At 51.8% G+C, this 15,858-nt stretch overlaps 1 protein-coding gene across 5 annotated transcripts in view; it reads right to left on the minus strand.

Annotated features, from left to right (window-relative positions):
* Nucleotides 1-15,858, minus strand: part of Cip4 (formin-binding protein 1-like Cip4) — a 213,183-nt gene that overhangs the window by 101,738 nt on the left and 95,587 nt on the right. The window contains exon 1 of one of the 5 annotated variants that reach the window (XM_084603463.1): nucleotides 10,235-10,936. The exons of 2 other annotated variants lie outside the window; for them this stretch is intronic. In XM_084603463.1, coding sequence (XP_084459589.1) covers nucleotides 10,235-10,435 — 201 coding nt within the window. In that variant the 5' untranslated portion in view covers nucleotides 10,436-10,936. Of the gene's footprint in view, nucleotides 1-10,234; nucleotides 10,937-15,858 lie in introns of those variants that run through there. 2 more of the 5 variants (XM_084603460.1, XM_084603459.1) reach the window with 2 other exon arrangements.

Below are 15,858 nucleotides of genomic sequence, written 5' to 3' on the forward strand. Positions count from 1 at the left end.
AGACAACGAGAGCCCACGCGTGACCCTTTGCTCCGTCAAACTTGTGCTATTTTCAAACAAAGATACGACAGTAAGAGAAGACGCGTACCACGATGGTAAGGGAGATTCTGCGTGTGTTAGGAAACCATCGTTGTCACTGGTTAATCTTCTTGATAGCGTGTTTCCTTAACTGCAAGACAAACTGAAGACACAGCGTTGTTGTTTTTCTGAGCCTTTCATTTCAAGGGAAAATGTATAAATTCAATCGCGCGTAATAAATTCTCAGGGCTCGTGTTGTGTTTGTTCAGTCTTTCTCACGCTTTTTAATATGGGCAACGAAAACCAACTTGCCCAGCTTTCTGTTCTTTTAATTTCACGTGTCTCTGGCCGGCTACTTGACCCTAAGCAAACCACGCAGGGAGATGAGTTAAGCATGCCCCCACTTACACACAAAATTCCTCAGTACCATTGAGAAAAGGCAGAGATACTTCCGAACACTGCGACCAGAAGGGGTATGTCTGTCTTGAGCCTGTCCTGGCGTTTTTCGTTTGCTCCCACGCAGTGTTCACGCCATTCCTTCCGCTTGGCCCATCTTCGCTTTCCCACCGGCGAAACGGCAAAGACAAAGGCCGGAAGGAGGCCGGCGGCGACAAAAGACGCGCCCCTCCGGGAAAGGGGGAGTCGGACACTCACGCGGACAATAACGCCTCAAGGGAAACAGAGACATAAGCCGCTCCATTATCGCGCCCATTCGTCGTCCGACGCGCATACAGCGCGGCGGCTCCGGGCCAGTGTATGCACAGAACGAATCGGCAAACGTCGCGAGCCCCGAAGCGACCGCGTACACGGCCAAGCGCAGCTCTTCCCGTCGAAACGACTGCAGGCTGCGGCGACGCGAAGACTTCGCGAAGCATGGCCAACGCATTCGGCGCGCTCTGAGAGAGCGGCGGCCTGTACACTCGAAGGGGGCGAAAGGCGCGCACAGAGGGACGAAAATGGTCCCGCCGCAGTCGGCACGGAGCCCAAGGATGGCGACAAGCTCAGTAACGGCGCGCAAGCTGGGTGCTCGTAGGAAACCGGATGTGCGTGCAAAGACGCCGACCACACTGCGCGTACCAAATACTCGGAACCAATTATGCATCACCCCGTTCCTCGCTAACCCACACTTGACGCTCGCGTTACTGGTATGCACTACAACGCGACGACACGACACTGCCTCTTTAGCCAGCAATTCAACTAATTTTAGAGCGCAGATCTTTGTCGCCCGTTCCTGCGTTTCGCGGTGTCGTCGCCGTCGGCATTGTCCCTCGTAGCCAGCTCCTCAGCAGAGGCAGCGCGCTCCTGCCGCCACCGTATGCCGCTGCGATCTCTTCGCCGCGGAACGTTCCTATGAACCCACGCTTACCCACGCGCTGCCTCCCGCGACCTCCCGATCCACGAAGCTTCATAACAGTCAAGAACTGTTAGTGGAGTGTTTCTTGAAGGAGTATGTGTGAAAAATAAAAACAGTTGTCTGTAATGACTTGCTCGAAATCTTTGCCTCATTCGAAAGCTGAAACAGCTGATGAGCTGCGCTCGAATTTCGCATTAGGAAGTAATGTAATTGTCTGCTTTTTTATATTTTATTTTGTTAAGTAGGGAGGAGGCAGTCACGCAAGGTATTCTTTGGCCGTATAACTAGCTTATCAGTAAATACGCGGACGCTGCAAGTGAAACAGTGGGGAGCAAGATGGAAGGAAGTAACCAGAAAGTCGTTTTTATTCACGTACATCGCCTAAAAGAATAAATTCACCTCGCACAGCTCCACATCAAGCAATAGCCTCTATAATATGGCCACCGACTCTGCGCCGGTCATGCGCTGCTACACTCGAGTCTATACCGAAAAGGCAGCAAACCCCGTGTGCTATGCCACAGAGGGGCAGAAAGCGATGATGCACACTCGAGACACGGCCTGTTCAGGTCAACTTTCAGACTGCTGTGTCACGACGGGGCCATCATTCGCACGCAGGTGACATTGCTCGTTGAGAACGCGGGAGCTGGAAGCGCACGCGACAAGCGCTAATATTGGCCACATAGGGAACGAAAAAGTAATAGTTACGTCAGGAAATGAGGTCAAAACAAGACTGACAACTTGGTACAGGACCCAGGTGAGTGGGCTCAAGCCAACGACGTCATACAACCAAGTTTCCTCGCAAACCACAAGGTTCGCTGGCGTATCAGCCAAGTTACAAATTCATCATGGAAAGACGTCATCTGTTTTGGAGCATAACCCCGAGCGAACGTCTACGTAAGAGCGCCTTTTAGGTTGGTTGGCCTGCAGTAGCGCTAATGTGGACACAGACCCCAAAACAAATGCGTTAGCACAGCGCAGGCTCGCCCTCCCACAGCTCGAAGAGTTGACAACACTGCAGCCAAGCAAAGGCCCTCGCCGATCCCTCGCGTGAGGACTTTTCCCGCTCGGAACGAAGCGACGGCGACCATTGTGCGACCTCTGAGAGGCATGCTCATCGAGAAAAAAGTGGCACACACTCGGCGGAGCGACGCGCGTGCGCACCGTGCCCCTTTTTAGCGCGCCCAAAGGGCGACCGAGACTGGTGTTGTACCGGCGGGACAGCCAGACAGACGGTGAAGGAAGCCGAGGAACCAAACACTTGCGCGGCGGCACGCACGCATATGGGCCGCACGCAATCGGAATGCCAGACGCGACCGGCAGACTTCCTCGACAAGCAGCCTCCGAGCAGTATGCTGACCGGCCGCCAATCCCATTTTTCTCGCCGTTGTACTCTGTCTTTGGCGTCTTCGTTGCGCCCGCCTCTCGATGCCTAACTTCGCCCCCTCTTGATTGTGCACGCGCTGGGGGCTGCCTGGTGGATACGAGCTCCTTGTCGTGCAGGCCACTTATTCGCGGCACCAAAATCGAAACGAGAACGCAATATAGCGCTCCAGCGAGATGCGACAGCAAGCAGGCGCACGCTAGAGTCAATAACCAGTTTTAGACACAATGGAAAGAAAAGAACACAGAACTCTGCCAGATGATGAACTCAACCTTCAACATAATACAAATAAGCCTACAGACTTCAAGCCTTCCCTCCGCGATAGTCGCAGGTGAACGACGTCAAGCACGGAGACTAAACGACGAGCGGCAGTGCTGAGACAGCAAAATCTGCCATGCAAATGGCCAAGGCAACCTGCTTAACACGCGGTCCCGTTTCAATTAATGCGCATCTTTAAGCGCTATGCTCGGACTGGCCGTGGTGGTCAGCTTGCGTGGCTTCGGTCAGGAGGCGAGCACAGCAGCGTCTTCGCATTCCGCCTCCGTCCAAAGGAAGCAGTCCTCCAACCTGCGATCTCGCGCTCATTCGAAGACAAATGCCAGCTTCCGAGGTGCGAAACCCCCTTTTCCCAAAGAATTTTCTCGGGAGCCTGGGCAGAAAAGGCGAGGCACGTTCCGACACCGAATTTACACTGAAATATTTCAGCCCGTAAGATTATCTCGCCCGGTCAACCCTCCACCGGCTACGACACTAGACAAAGGGGAGGAGGTAGACCTCCTCAAGAACAGACCAACACTTAACAAACCCACGAAGAGTACACGCAATAGATTCAGAGTCATTTCACTCACAATGAAAATTCTGCGGGGAGAAGGCGGACCTGTACCATATGGTGTGGGCCTGCCAATGAAATCAAACTATCACTACTTTTAACCAGCCAACACAGGACGGGTGGGAGGCAGCTCTGACCAGCTCGGACGCAAAGAGTCAAAAAGAACTTGACGAAAGAGCGCGGGCAGCAGCCTACGCCAACGGGGTTCCAGACAGAGGACTCCAGCTGCCGCTACAACCTCCTAAACATTTTCACCACCACCGACACCGAGTTAATATATTCTCGCGATAAAACGCTCAAATATACATTTGTAATGGATACTAGCAGGCGACTGCGGTTGAAAATGATGCTATAACGCGAGTTTCCATGCCAAATGCGTTAAAGCCGAACGAATATGTGAAACGGCATGACGAAGCCTATACAGGCAATATTATATACCTATATACACATTAGCCGGACTAGCCTGCGAGACCGATGTCAGTCACGGTAAGTCACAGTAATCATGCTGAGTCATAAGTCATAGCGAGGCATAGTCATACTGTTTGGGCTTACACAACAGAGCAGATCAATTAGCTCAGCAGAGGCTTCACGCAGACAGTGGCAAAATCCGAGGTAGTGGGCTGCGAGTCCACCCGCAATAAAATGAGGTCAGCGTACAGACTAGCGTCGTCCAAGCCACACAAGAAAGGAAGCCGCAATTGCAACTTTGTCACCTTAAAATTCTTCCCTTCCCAGTGGCCGCTCTCATTTAACTTTTTTTTTTCTTTTCGTTTTCTGCGCGTATTTTCTTTCGGAGCAAGTTGTTCGGTGCATGAACGCCGGAGAAGTCGGACGAAGTCAGTGCAAAACGTCAGAAAAATACAACCATCACCCGACATTGCGCTACATGTCCAACACCGTTTACACGGCAAGAGAAATAAAAGCTCGTGTTATAATTAAGAGCTAGCTATAGACTGCACATATATTGTTGAGGCCACATACACGCGCCAAAGATACCGTCGTAGAGTAAGTGCATTAGGGCCCCGCACCTTGCCTTATATCGCACGCAGTACGAGACGCGCGTTGGAGTAGAAATACGCCCCGGCAGTTAACGCAGACGATGACAGGAAAGTTGCCGCCCTCTGCGAAGCGACTGACAAGCGTTGATGTTACTGTCCGTAGAAGTGACACCTACCGAAGCCTGGGAAGTGCAAAGCTACAAGATGCACAAGAGAACAGCGCTGTGAGCCGCATGGCGTCACCAGCATACGCGCAGTAATACAGACGCGGCAACACTGGTCACAAACTACTCGAGCACATCTGGCCACGAGCGCTCACGTGTCCTAGAACTATATAGCGACTACCTGACCGACTACACAATGCTAAGTGAGCATAAAGGTCAAAGGTGCACCAAAGGAAGCTACGAACGCAGTTGCATTGCTTTCAACAAAGAATACAGACAATGAGCTTCCAGACGGCATTCGCAATGTGCTTCATGCTCACACCTCACGAAGTACGTACCGCGGTGGCGTCATCCGCGGCGTCTGCCAGAAGAGTTTGAAAAGCGCATTTTACGTGAAATTTCCATCAGCAAAACCCTGAACTGTGGGGGTTAACGTCCTGAAGCCACACATGATCTGTGAGGTACGTCGTAGTGGAATTAGGGCTCCGGATTAATACGCACCGCCTATAGTGTTATTCAACGTGCGCCGACGTCGCACAACGAGCGGGCGCTTTTGTATTTCGCGAACACCGTCCAATAAATGCTTCTCGTTTTCGCTCGATCTTGTAATGCGTAACGCTGGTTGTCAACGTGCTCTGCACGGTCTAAATCCCTCGCCACGCGAGTGTTTCCTACAATAGCGATTTAACGCAGCAAGATTGTTTTCTCTACGCGCTGTCGCGTCATACGGACAAATTGAGCAGTGAAAGAGCGTCGAAAGGCCTTTTAAAAGTGCCCGAATATAACCGACATTCTGTACAGCGTTCTCTCAACGCGTGTTCCAGCACGCGACCGCGCAAAAAGATCTGCCTCAAGCTGCGGCTGGCGAGAATCGGGTCATCGCGCGTGAAAACAAAAACCCGGTCTACGCGGTTACGGGATTAAACGCACCCAACAGACGGCCGCTCTCCCCAACGCAGTATAGTATAACCAAGCCCACGCGAAAACAGAGAATCGATTACCACTCGCACGAGCGATGCTGGCAACTGGGCGTCGACGCGCAGACTCTGAGGGAAAGCCATTGTGTCCGATACGCATCGCCAGAGGAGCGAATCATTACGAGGCCGGTGCGCATCCCTAGGCGCACGAAGCGGCATTGTGTCGAGAGAAAAAAAAAAAAAAAGCGCCGCGAGAACGTCCATGATAAAGCCGAAACCTTTTCTTTCTCTCTTCCTCGTCGATGGCGGCCTTGAGCTTAAAGCGTGATCTCCGTGCACAAGTCCGCGTTGGCTGGACACGACGAGGCTCCCGCACCACAACATCCCGCACCACACAGTGCTCAGGCTCGAAGCGTGTTCGGATGCCCAGTACTCGCGTCCGTCGAATGGATCGACTGGTTTCCTCAAGCTGCATTCGTAAGAGGACTTACGGACACCTTTTTACAGGGGTAGTATCGTATGCAAAAGTGCGCTTTCTGAACACGCCTAGCAAAAGAAAAACAGGGGGAGAGGGAGTATACCTAGCGGTGCCTCGATTGTTAGCGACGCCTGACAAAAGGAAAAAAAAAAAAAAAAGGGGGGGGGGGGGGGTCTATGATTAGCGAGGGCGAGAACGCCGAGGTACCCTAAGTCGACCAATTGCCCCAATTATACGAGACGCTTCTAATAAAAACAAATTACAAGCGATTAGCAAGCAAGTTAGCAAGGCTGCGGTGGACAGTGCGGCTATAAGAAGTAAGCCCCTTGGGTATGGAGCAAGAAAACCCCGGATTTGCAGAGTGCTTATCGCGAAGTCGTACCTCGCAGCAGCTCAGGAATTGGGGCCCGGGCCACTATTTGTTAGTGCCGTGAAAACATGTCCCTCCCTGCTATCAAGGCCCCCATCGAAAGCGGCTTCTATTTCTCTTTCTCACCACATTGGTACGTGCGACCTTGCGCCTCGCGATACGGCACGCACTGGCCGCACGGCATCGCGCTCACGCCCACAAAAGGATGCAGAAAAAGAAGCGCCGCTTCAGCCTTGAAATTAATAAGAAAATACCCGGGTTTCAGTCATGAGGTTCCAGGATTTCACTCTTAGTGGTAAATATAGCGAAGACAAATTATAATGCTCGATTCAAACAACAAAATTAGGCTAATTTACACCTAAAAACCGATTAAACTGACACCATTATCGAGTAGCAAATTCAAAACCGTTCCAACTGACGTAGCAATAAACCCGTTGAAAGTTCAGGTAATTATACCACGTCGATATAATTTGCAGCGAGCAGAAACGCACTTCTGGCCCCTCGATTTTGCTTTGAGAAATATCTCGGGCAATGAACTTACCCCGGCAAGCTGAAGAGCGCGTTGCGAGTTTCGCTGCACGACCCGCGTATACCTAAAGCTAGCTCACCGTGTGGCTTTATACCCCTGTCACACGAGCCGAATGACATTAGCATCTAATGTCATTATTCCCCTGCTACACGAGAAAATTTAATGTCATTAGGTTCGAATGACATCCTTCATCGAATGAGTTTGGGGAACTCATTCGCATTCGATCGTGAACCGAATGTGCACTCTTGACGCCAGATGCACAGCAGAAAGATGGCAACAACATATTCTGCACACAGTGAAATTTTTAAATAATGTTTCTAGAGTTTTGTTTTAAAACCTGTTAATTTAGGTGTAAAATTATTGACACTGCAGGCTCTCGCGGAACGGCATTACTCTCGGTCACAGCAGCTGTCCAGTCATGGCTGCGACTCACGATCGTTTTGTGCTCTGTGTTCCTTGGTGGCCGCATCTCCCCGTATGTTTATCTCGGAACTATTTAAAGTTGTGAGCGCCTCACAGTTTGGACGTCAATTATATGCTCTACGTATTTCCATGCGTCTTAGCTGTGTTCAGCCATATTGTTTGTTTATATTTATCAAATTTGGGACTGACTCGATACTTGGCTTGGATTTTGGACGGCTAAAGTGCTACAGCGCAGCCAAAAGTAATGTTTTGCGCTTGAATTATCGTACAGAAATGTTTTGATCAGCTTCAAAATGTTACACAATGATTTCAAACGCCTTTTATGCGCACTGATGTTCCTTGAGTGCAATATGTTTTTATACCTGATCGTAATTGCCACCATTTGCGAATGACATATTTTACCGTGTAGCACCGAAAGAAAGAGAATGACATTCGATTCGAATGACGTTAAATCTACTCGTGTGGCAGAGGTATTTAGGCATCGATAATTACTTTGTTTTCTATCGTAGCTTACGCACACGAACAGAACTTCAGTAAGCACCTGCACCTTTTACACGTCCGTAATAATTACAGGTTAAAAAGCGAGGGGATAATGCTAACAATTATCGGCGATAAATAATGTCAGTGCAACCGCGTTCAATGAGAATCCTAAGTGCCCCAGTTTAGCGACGAAGGGAGCGGTGAGAGACCTGCCTATCACCGCTATCTGATGGCAGTTGCCTGCTGTCGGGATGTACAGTCGCAATCAATATGAAGGTGATCGCGGGAGCTTCGGCCGATGGGCCTTTCAAGCTGCATAGCGGCCGATTTTTGAACTGCGAAGATAATGATCGCACGCTTTGTTGCCCTCCCACGCTCTTCCGGGCTACAAGCATCACCCCCCTGACTAACTCGCCGGCTTTTTCTTTTCTGTGTTTTCGTCCCTATCATAATCTTATTTGTCGTTGCCTCATATATTGGCTAACAATGACGTCTCTATGCGCAAGCTGATAAGGTGAACAGAACGCATTTCAACGTTCTTAAAATAAAAGAAAAACATCACCGAGAAGCGCTAGGGTGGAGCTTTCGGCAAACATATTCCAGATTTATCAGAGCCTGTCACCGCACCCTGCTTGATGACGCGTGGAAAAAAAAAAAAGAGAAAGAAAGAAAGAAAGAAAGAAAGAAAGAAAGAAAGAAAGAAAGAAAGAAAGAAAGAAAGAAAGAAAGAAAGAAAGAAAGAAAGAAAGAAAGAGAAAAAAAAAACTTGCTACTAGCTAGCGGGGAGTGTCAGCTGTCACAGGAACAGCGAAAAGAGAGAGAGGCTATCAAGATGTTCCCCTCGCCACAGAAGGTGATGACGTAACGTGGGCTGCTCCTTGTCTCGGTTGCGGCTCGAGCGATCACCTTCATATTGATTGCGACTGTACGAAGTGCGCCCTCCCTAATGTCTCTCGCACGCGCGACTGTTTTGATAGAAGGACCACAAAGGATCGACCGATCTTGGCTTCCATGGTGACAGTACAACTTAGCATCCACTCGACGGTGATTACTCCCCCGTGACCATGAATCAGAGTGTGCGCTTGTCCTGTGTAGGTGGTTCCTGCTTTCTTGTGTATCTGTGTGTATCGTAGCGCGAAAATTCTTGAAATGGTAAACCAACTAGCCCCCATTGCTGCTTTGCAGTGTGAAAGGTATAATGGCCAGTGTCGCGCGTCGACCTGTGCCGCCAGCTGAATTCCCCGCCTGTTTACGAAAGACAATGGATCGTTGAGCTCAGCTTGCGAACGCGAAATTTAACGCCACACTGCAGCAATAGTGACTGACAACGGCTCTCTCGCCAGCCTGCCACAACGGAGGTCGAAAATGCGTGACGAACGTGTCATCGTAATAGATAGGGCGCACATACGGGCCGAAGTTTATTGGCGGACCTTTCGTCTCGTAAGACAGCCCTACGATACGGTAGTACTGCCGCACACACATTTAGCAACTCGTCGCAGCCATAAGGTCACGATACTCGGTCATTCACTGGAAGTAATAATTCCTGTCATCCTCACAGTTCAAATATGTCGACACCATACTGAGTAATACGTTGGAGTCACTCTGATGAGCTCACTGCATTGCAATAATACGTCTTCAAAGTGCACAGAAAATGCATGCACGTGTTCTCGATGGGGGCCGAGGTACTACCTACGGAAAAAAAAAAAAAAAACGCATCCTTGGTAAACGCTAGCATGCGCCTTGGACAACCACCCCCGCTGCTCAGCCTTCCTGCCGGCGTCAGTAGCGCTACGCCGCGAGCGGGAAGCCAGGCAGACGCAACAAGGAAAACGCGGTCAGACGTAACGTAAGCAGAGCGGCGCCTTCCCTGCCGAAACGGGTGCAGCGAAGAGGGGCGTGGCACGGAGGCCGTGACGCTTTCAGTCAAGAAGTAGCAATGTTGCGAGCGGCCATCGCCCCGACCCTGGTGGATGCGCGCTCTTTGCGCGCGCATGAACCGGGCGGGCGAAGGCGCTGCGAAACGCGATGGCCAAACTCGGAACGTCCCTTAACGCACAGAGGCTCCTAAAAGGAGTCGGCCAAAAACAGAAGCACGAACTAATACGAAAAAGAAAAAAAAAAAAAAAACAGTCCACAGATCGCAGCTTGCGCGAGAAACGCTGGTGCTCAACTCAGCGGTCAGAAATAAACAAGCTGGGGGTCTCGAACCGGCGACAATTTCAGCGTCCGTTCACGACCCCTTCCGAAAGCCACATCTAAGCGCGCCAACGGGAGGAGGAAAAAGAGGGCATACTCGGCAGTGTAGGTGATGGTGACCGCTGGCCCATGGGCGCCGATAGATGCGGACGTCCTCATCGTGCTGCTGCTCGGCCCAGTAGCGAGGCGACGCCGACGGGACGCGCGGTCGCCGCCTCAACGTACCCACGTAGCTGAGTACGAGGCGGCACTTTGCCCGGGCGGGTTCGGCGGCGCCAGCGCTCCACGAAGAACACATGGGGCAGCGCTCACGGCACAGTCCACGCAGGGGACCCCGACGAGACCGGAGCGTGTAGAAGGACGCCGCCGGGCCGGCCGAAGGAGCCACTATGGAGCGGAGACGAGGCGCGCTGGGAAGAGAAGAGCGATCAGTTCACGCTGCCACTACGGGCAATCCGAAGCTGCACACTTCGGGAGACGCTTCTTTCACGGTGTCGGGCTTTCGTTCGCTCTCGTCACGTGCGCATTCCACATCCGAAGCAGTGCAGAGGAGCCGGCTGTCGCGCTCTCAGGTGACTACGCGGCGAAAGACGATGCTTCACCGGCGCCACGCCCGAAAGGCAGTGTCACGTACACACACTGCGCAAATGCAGGCTACAGGCACTGCTCCCGCACGCGTATAGCTGCGCTAGGCCTTTCAACGGGCTGCGGCCGCCGATTGACACGACCGTTGGCGGGAAGCAGGCACTGTGCTGTCTCAAGAGGCACGACACGCGCCCAGAGACAGCTCGGCTGGCGATGGGCGCCCAGGCAGCGGGGGGGCGGGGTCACGAGAGCAGCGCATGTGGCGCCGGGTGGGTCGAGGGTCCACGGCGCGTGAGGCCTGCCAGACGCTCCGGAATCACGCGCCACTCGAGATGTGGCAGGCCACGGACGGGCTCCAGGGGAGAGGGGCGCCGAGATTATAGACAGCAGCGATCCACACAAGTCCCCTCCGGCTGAAGTCCTGGAAGACAGCGAGCACACGGAGGGTCCGTGGGCTCGGGTGGACGCGCTTCAGGGAGACGACTTTGCCCAGGACGCACAACTCGAAGGGAAGTACACCGCAGCCGGGATCCTAAGAGCAGCGCACCGGGAGTCACGATGGCTGCACTCCTCCTCTCGAGCAACGCAGCGGGAGGAAAATGCAAAGGGCCGGCTCGCCCAAATATAGCACCGCTGCGCGCGCAGAAAGTAAAGCAGCCAGCTGCTACAGGCACAAGTCGTCGCTTATCCTCCTGGCCGGACTCGGCAGTACGTAGCCGAAGCGCGGGAAGACACCTGGCACGTCGTGCTCGACGCAGACTGGGCTTTCAAATCCGCTGAGTGGTGGGCACCAGTCGATGACGTTTCGCCGGCAGCCGCGAAACCACACGCGGTGCCCACTCGACCGCGCACAAACTGAACTGGCGAAGATGTTTCCTTTCGCGCTGAGTTCGTTTCCTGTTTCTACTAGCAGCGAAGAGTCTTTCACTCTGATCTGCTTCTCATCTCTGAGGGTCCGAAAGACGACAAAGGCTTCGTCCAACGCACTCGCGGGTCACAGATGAAATCTGCAGCGCCGATCGTCGAGGACACGGGAGAAGTGAAGACAAAGAAAGGACACTGCGCACCACCACACCAACGCTGCGCGGCGTCTACGCGATGCTCTGAGATGGTCGCGCGCTGGCAGCAAGCAGGCCACGCTCGCGTACGCTAAGGACGCTGTTGTTGTCGGGGTCGGGACGAGGAGGGAGAAGGCGGTGAGGAGGAAGCCACCGGAGAGAGGGCAAAGAAGAGAGAAAACCAGGAGAGAAGGAACGCCTCAGGGAGGGATGCTCGGGAGGAGACCGGCCGGACAACTCCGACCGTTCACGGATGGGCAGCCCGCGTGCGTGCGGGCCGCGGATGCTTCTCTTCCTCCGCGTGAAAAAACGCACGTGATGTTCGCGGGATGGGTTTTGGGAAGACGCGCGGACGGTGCGTCGAACGGGTCGCACGGTGCGGGGGAGAAGGTACGTCTCTCCGGGCGGCGCCTCTACAGAGGACGAGCGACCACCGGCCTCTGGATGGGCGACGCGTTCGCCAGCGCGAGTGATGGGTCTGCAACAGACATCCTGCGAGACCTAATTGGCGGCCGGTCGTCACGATGAAGACTTTCGGGTCGCCGCCTCGCTCACTGCTTCCAGGAGCATGGTTAGCAGCCACTATGTACGCAACCGAGCCGCCGTCCGTGTCGTCTCCCTCTTTCCTCCAGTGCGCCTTGGCGATCGCAAGATCGGCCACGGTGCTCGGAGCACGCTCCGCAGCTGCCGTGGTGCTCCCCCACCTCTACACGTCCCGGTGCAGCAAAAGCGGGTCGTGAGACGCCACGCTCCGTGCGTCTAAACTGCTTAGTCAGGGGGCGCAGGTCGCCTAACCCCGCAAAGGGGCGGAGGCCCCGCCAAACGCCGCGCGGTACGCGCCTCGTACAACGCCCATCATGCCTCGCGCAACCAGCCATAGGACGACGAGGGGGTCAGTGCTGCGAGTGTTCTCTTTCGACCCCACAAGGGAAGCTCGAGTGGGCGCGAGAAATGAACGGAGTGAAACTCTATAAACGCTAAGCGGCGTTATCGGACTTGGCCTACATTGAGGCCTCCCATGGCGCGTTTCATTTGCATGGGCGCTTGCGTCCGCGTTAGAAGCGGCGGGATGGTGGTTCGAACTAGAAAGCGAATCCCTCTAATGGGCGCTGATTGATGATGCAAAGTGGTCTGTAAAATGCAGCGACCGTTCATCTCCAGTCGAGCGCTAAGACCGAATGGGGACGGCGCACATACACTGTTGCGTGCACGCCAAACTTAACGCCTTCGGCCCAACGCGGCTCCCATTCAAGCGAATAGCCGCCGGATGGCACCTTGTTTCTGTCGAGGCCAACGAGAGACAGACGTACACTGTGCACCAACGACAGAATCAGATTTCGTTCCCAGGTTTCATAGCAAACCGCCGGACACGGGTGTAGCACAGGAACTGCAACGTGGAATTTCGATCACAGTTCACATAATGTCGCTGGCGCATACAAAATGTGGAGCCGCAGGACATGCGGTAGGTATTTGAAGTTACAAACTGCAGATAAGCGGCATTCAGTTGGGACGGTGCAGCTATTTCCAGTACTAACAAAAATAGCGCAGTTTGTAAGGGGGGAACAAAAAAAGCTCTCACCAGTACTGAATACACCCGACCAGGGAAAAGCTGGTCATCGTAAAAATAAATAAATAAATAAATAAATAAAAGACCCATAATATTATATTTACATACACCCAGCTAAATGTCACCAACATTTTTAAAAATACGGTGAGGCATAGCGCAGTCAAATCAATCAAGAGCAGTTCAGAATCGCCTACGCTAATCTGCAGTATTTATTTTTTCGTTCAGAAAGTTAATTTGTAAAATCTAATTAGTTGTTTTTAATTATTGGCTTGAGAGAAAGTGTCAGTGCAAAAGCTGCAGAACTCGAAAAACGGCTAGCCACGTTGTTTCCATCAAATTAGCGTTTGCGTAGGTTTTTTTTTTCTTTTTTTTTTTACCAGCCGGAAACGACGCCTGGCGCAATAAAAAAAATTAAAAAAAAAAACTTCCTCGTGACTGCGGCGTCACTAACCTCGAGATAACAAAATCCGCTTTTCTGGGTCGTGCTCTCTGCGAAAAAGCTGGTTGTACGCACTTGGCGAATGACAGTAACAGCTGGTCACGTGACAGCATGTTTTTTTTTTTTCTTTTTTTTTTTAAGGCCTATAAATAGGGCGGTGTAGGTAAGTCGTAGCCTGACAGAAACAAAGTAGCTAGTCTTTTTCGAGGAGCTCGACAACTTTTGTATTGGCTCCTTTTTTCTCGTGGCAAAAAAAAAAATAGCTATTAGTCTTTACTAACTAATTAACTTTGGTGAATGAAAATAATACTGCAGACCAGCATAGGTGGCTCTGTGAACACCTCTGAACTCTCTGAACTGGTTTCACTGGGCTGGGGCCCACCGCATTTTTTAAAACCTTGGTAAGATTTAGCTGGAACGCCATGCATGCATGCATGCATGCATGTATATATATATTATAACGAGCTTTATTGTAAGGCGAGCTCGTTTGCTAAGGCTAGGCCCAGGCTTGCAGGTAGGCGCTGGTTCGAACAGCTGGTGCTCGCCTCTCGTGCTGGCGCCAGGTCATCTTCTTTACAATCTCCCCCCAGGAAAAGAGGGAGCCATTCTGGCGACATAAGGGGACAACAATACGTCTGGGTCGCAGTAGGGTTTCAGCCGAGAAACATGGACTGTCTCACGCCCACGTCATCGAAGGTCTGGCGAAGCTCAACAATGTAATTGACGGGTGAAGTACGCTCAAGGACGCGGTAGGGTCCTTGGTATCTCGGCAGTAGCTTGGAGGAGAGGCCAGGTGATGTACTACATGGCACACGTAGCCAAACACGGGCTTGCGGAAGAAAGCTATCGGCGGCGTGAGCTGAGTCAAAACGATTGTTCTGTCGGCCCTGGTCGGAAGACGTGAGTGAACGGGCGAGCTTCCTGCCCTCCTCAGCGTATCTCGAGACTTCGGACACGATGGTGGCTTCAGAAGAATTGCGCCGGTAAGGAAGTATGGTGTCGAATGGTGAAGATGGCTCACGTCCATATAATAGGAAAAATGGCGAGAATCCCGTAGTGATCTGCGTAGCGGTGTTGTGTGCATACGTGACGAAGGGCAGCAATGTGTCGCAGTTGGAATGGTCGGCAGCTACGTGCATCGACATGTCGCCTAGTCTTTCAGTCAGGCGGGGCCTTAGTAGTGCGATGGGTGATGTTACATTGCTGCAGGAGGCATGAAACCACTTCAGATAAGAATACAAGGTCGCTCAGCAGTTCTTGTGGCGCTCCGTGACGAAGGATGAAGTGGTGAACAGCTGGTGCTCGCATGTCGCGCCAGGTCATCTTCTTTACAATATGTATATGTATATAGTATATACTATATACATATACATATTGTAAAGAAGAAGATTACCTGGCGCCTGTTCTTACAGTGTAAGAACAGGTGCGGACATAAGTAAACGGAGCACGCTTTTCTGTTCAAATTAAAATAACGCCTTCTACACTGGGGATAAGAAAACAATATTTGTCCTAGTGAAGAGGCACTGGCGCCAAGTAGCGCATCGCATATACCACGACTGCCAATTTCGATTCTGAAACGCGTGAAAAACAATAGAAGGAAAAAGCGTGCTCTAGTTACTTTTGTCCGCAGGGGTACGTGCGTATATGTATGTATGTGCGTATATGTATGTGTGTGTGTGTGTGTGTGTGTGTGTATGTATGTATGTATGTATGTATGTATGTATGTATGTATGTATGTATGTGTGTGTGTATGTGTGTGTGTGTGTGTGTATATGTATGTATGTATGTATGTATGTATGTATGTATGTATGTATGTATGTATGTATGTATGTATGTATGTATGTATGTATGTATGTATGTATGTATGTATGTATGTATGTATGTATGTATGTATGTATGTATGTATAAGGCGATCCTGGGATAGCCGGTGCGGCATAACGAATGAACATCATGGCCCCCACAGGCCAAAATCTAACGCGCAAACCAAGCATTTGGTCCGTTTCCATTCTTCCTCCGAATGCTCCTCCGTGTCGCCGCACTGCGCGGCATCACCAGCCTAGATGCTGGGCCGG

Source organism: Amblyomma maculatum, chromosome 5 (genome assembly GCF_055883805.1).
Source record: "Amblyomma maculatum isolate TAMU_Amacu chromosome 5, ASM5588380v1, whole genome shotgun sequence".
Taxonomy (NCBI): Eukaryota; Metazoa; Arthropoda; class Arachnida; order Ixodida; family Ixodidae; genus Amblyomma; species Amblyomma maculatum.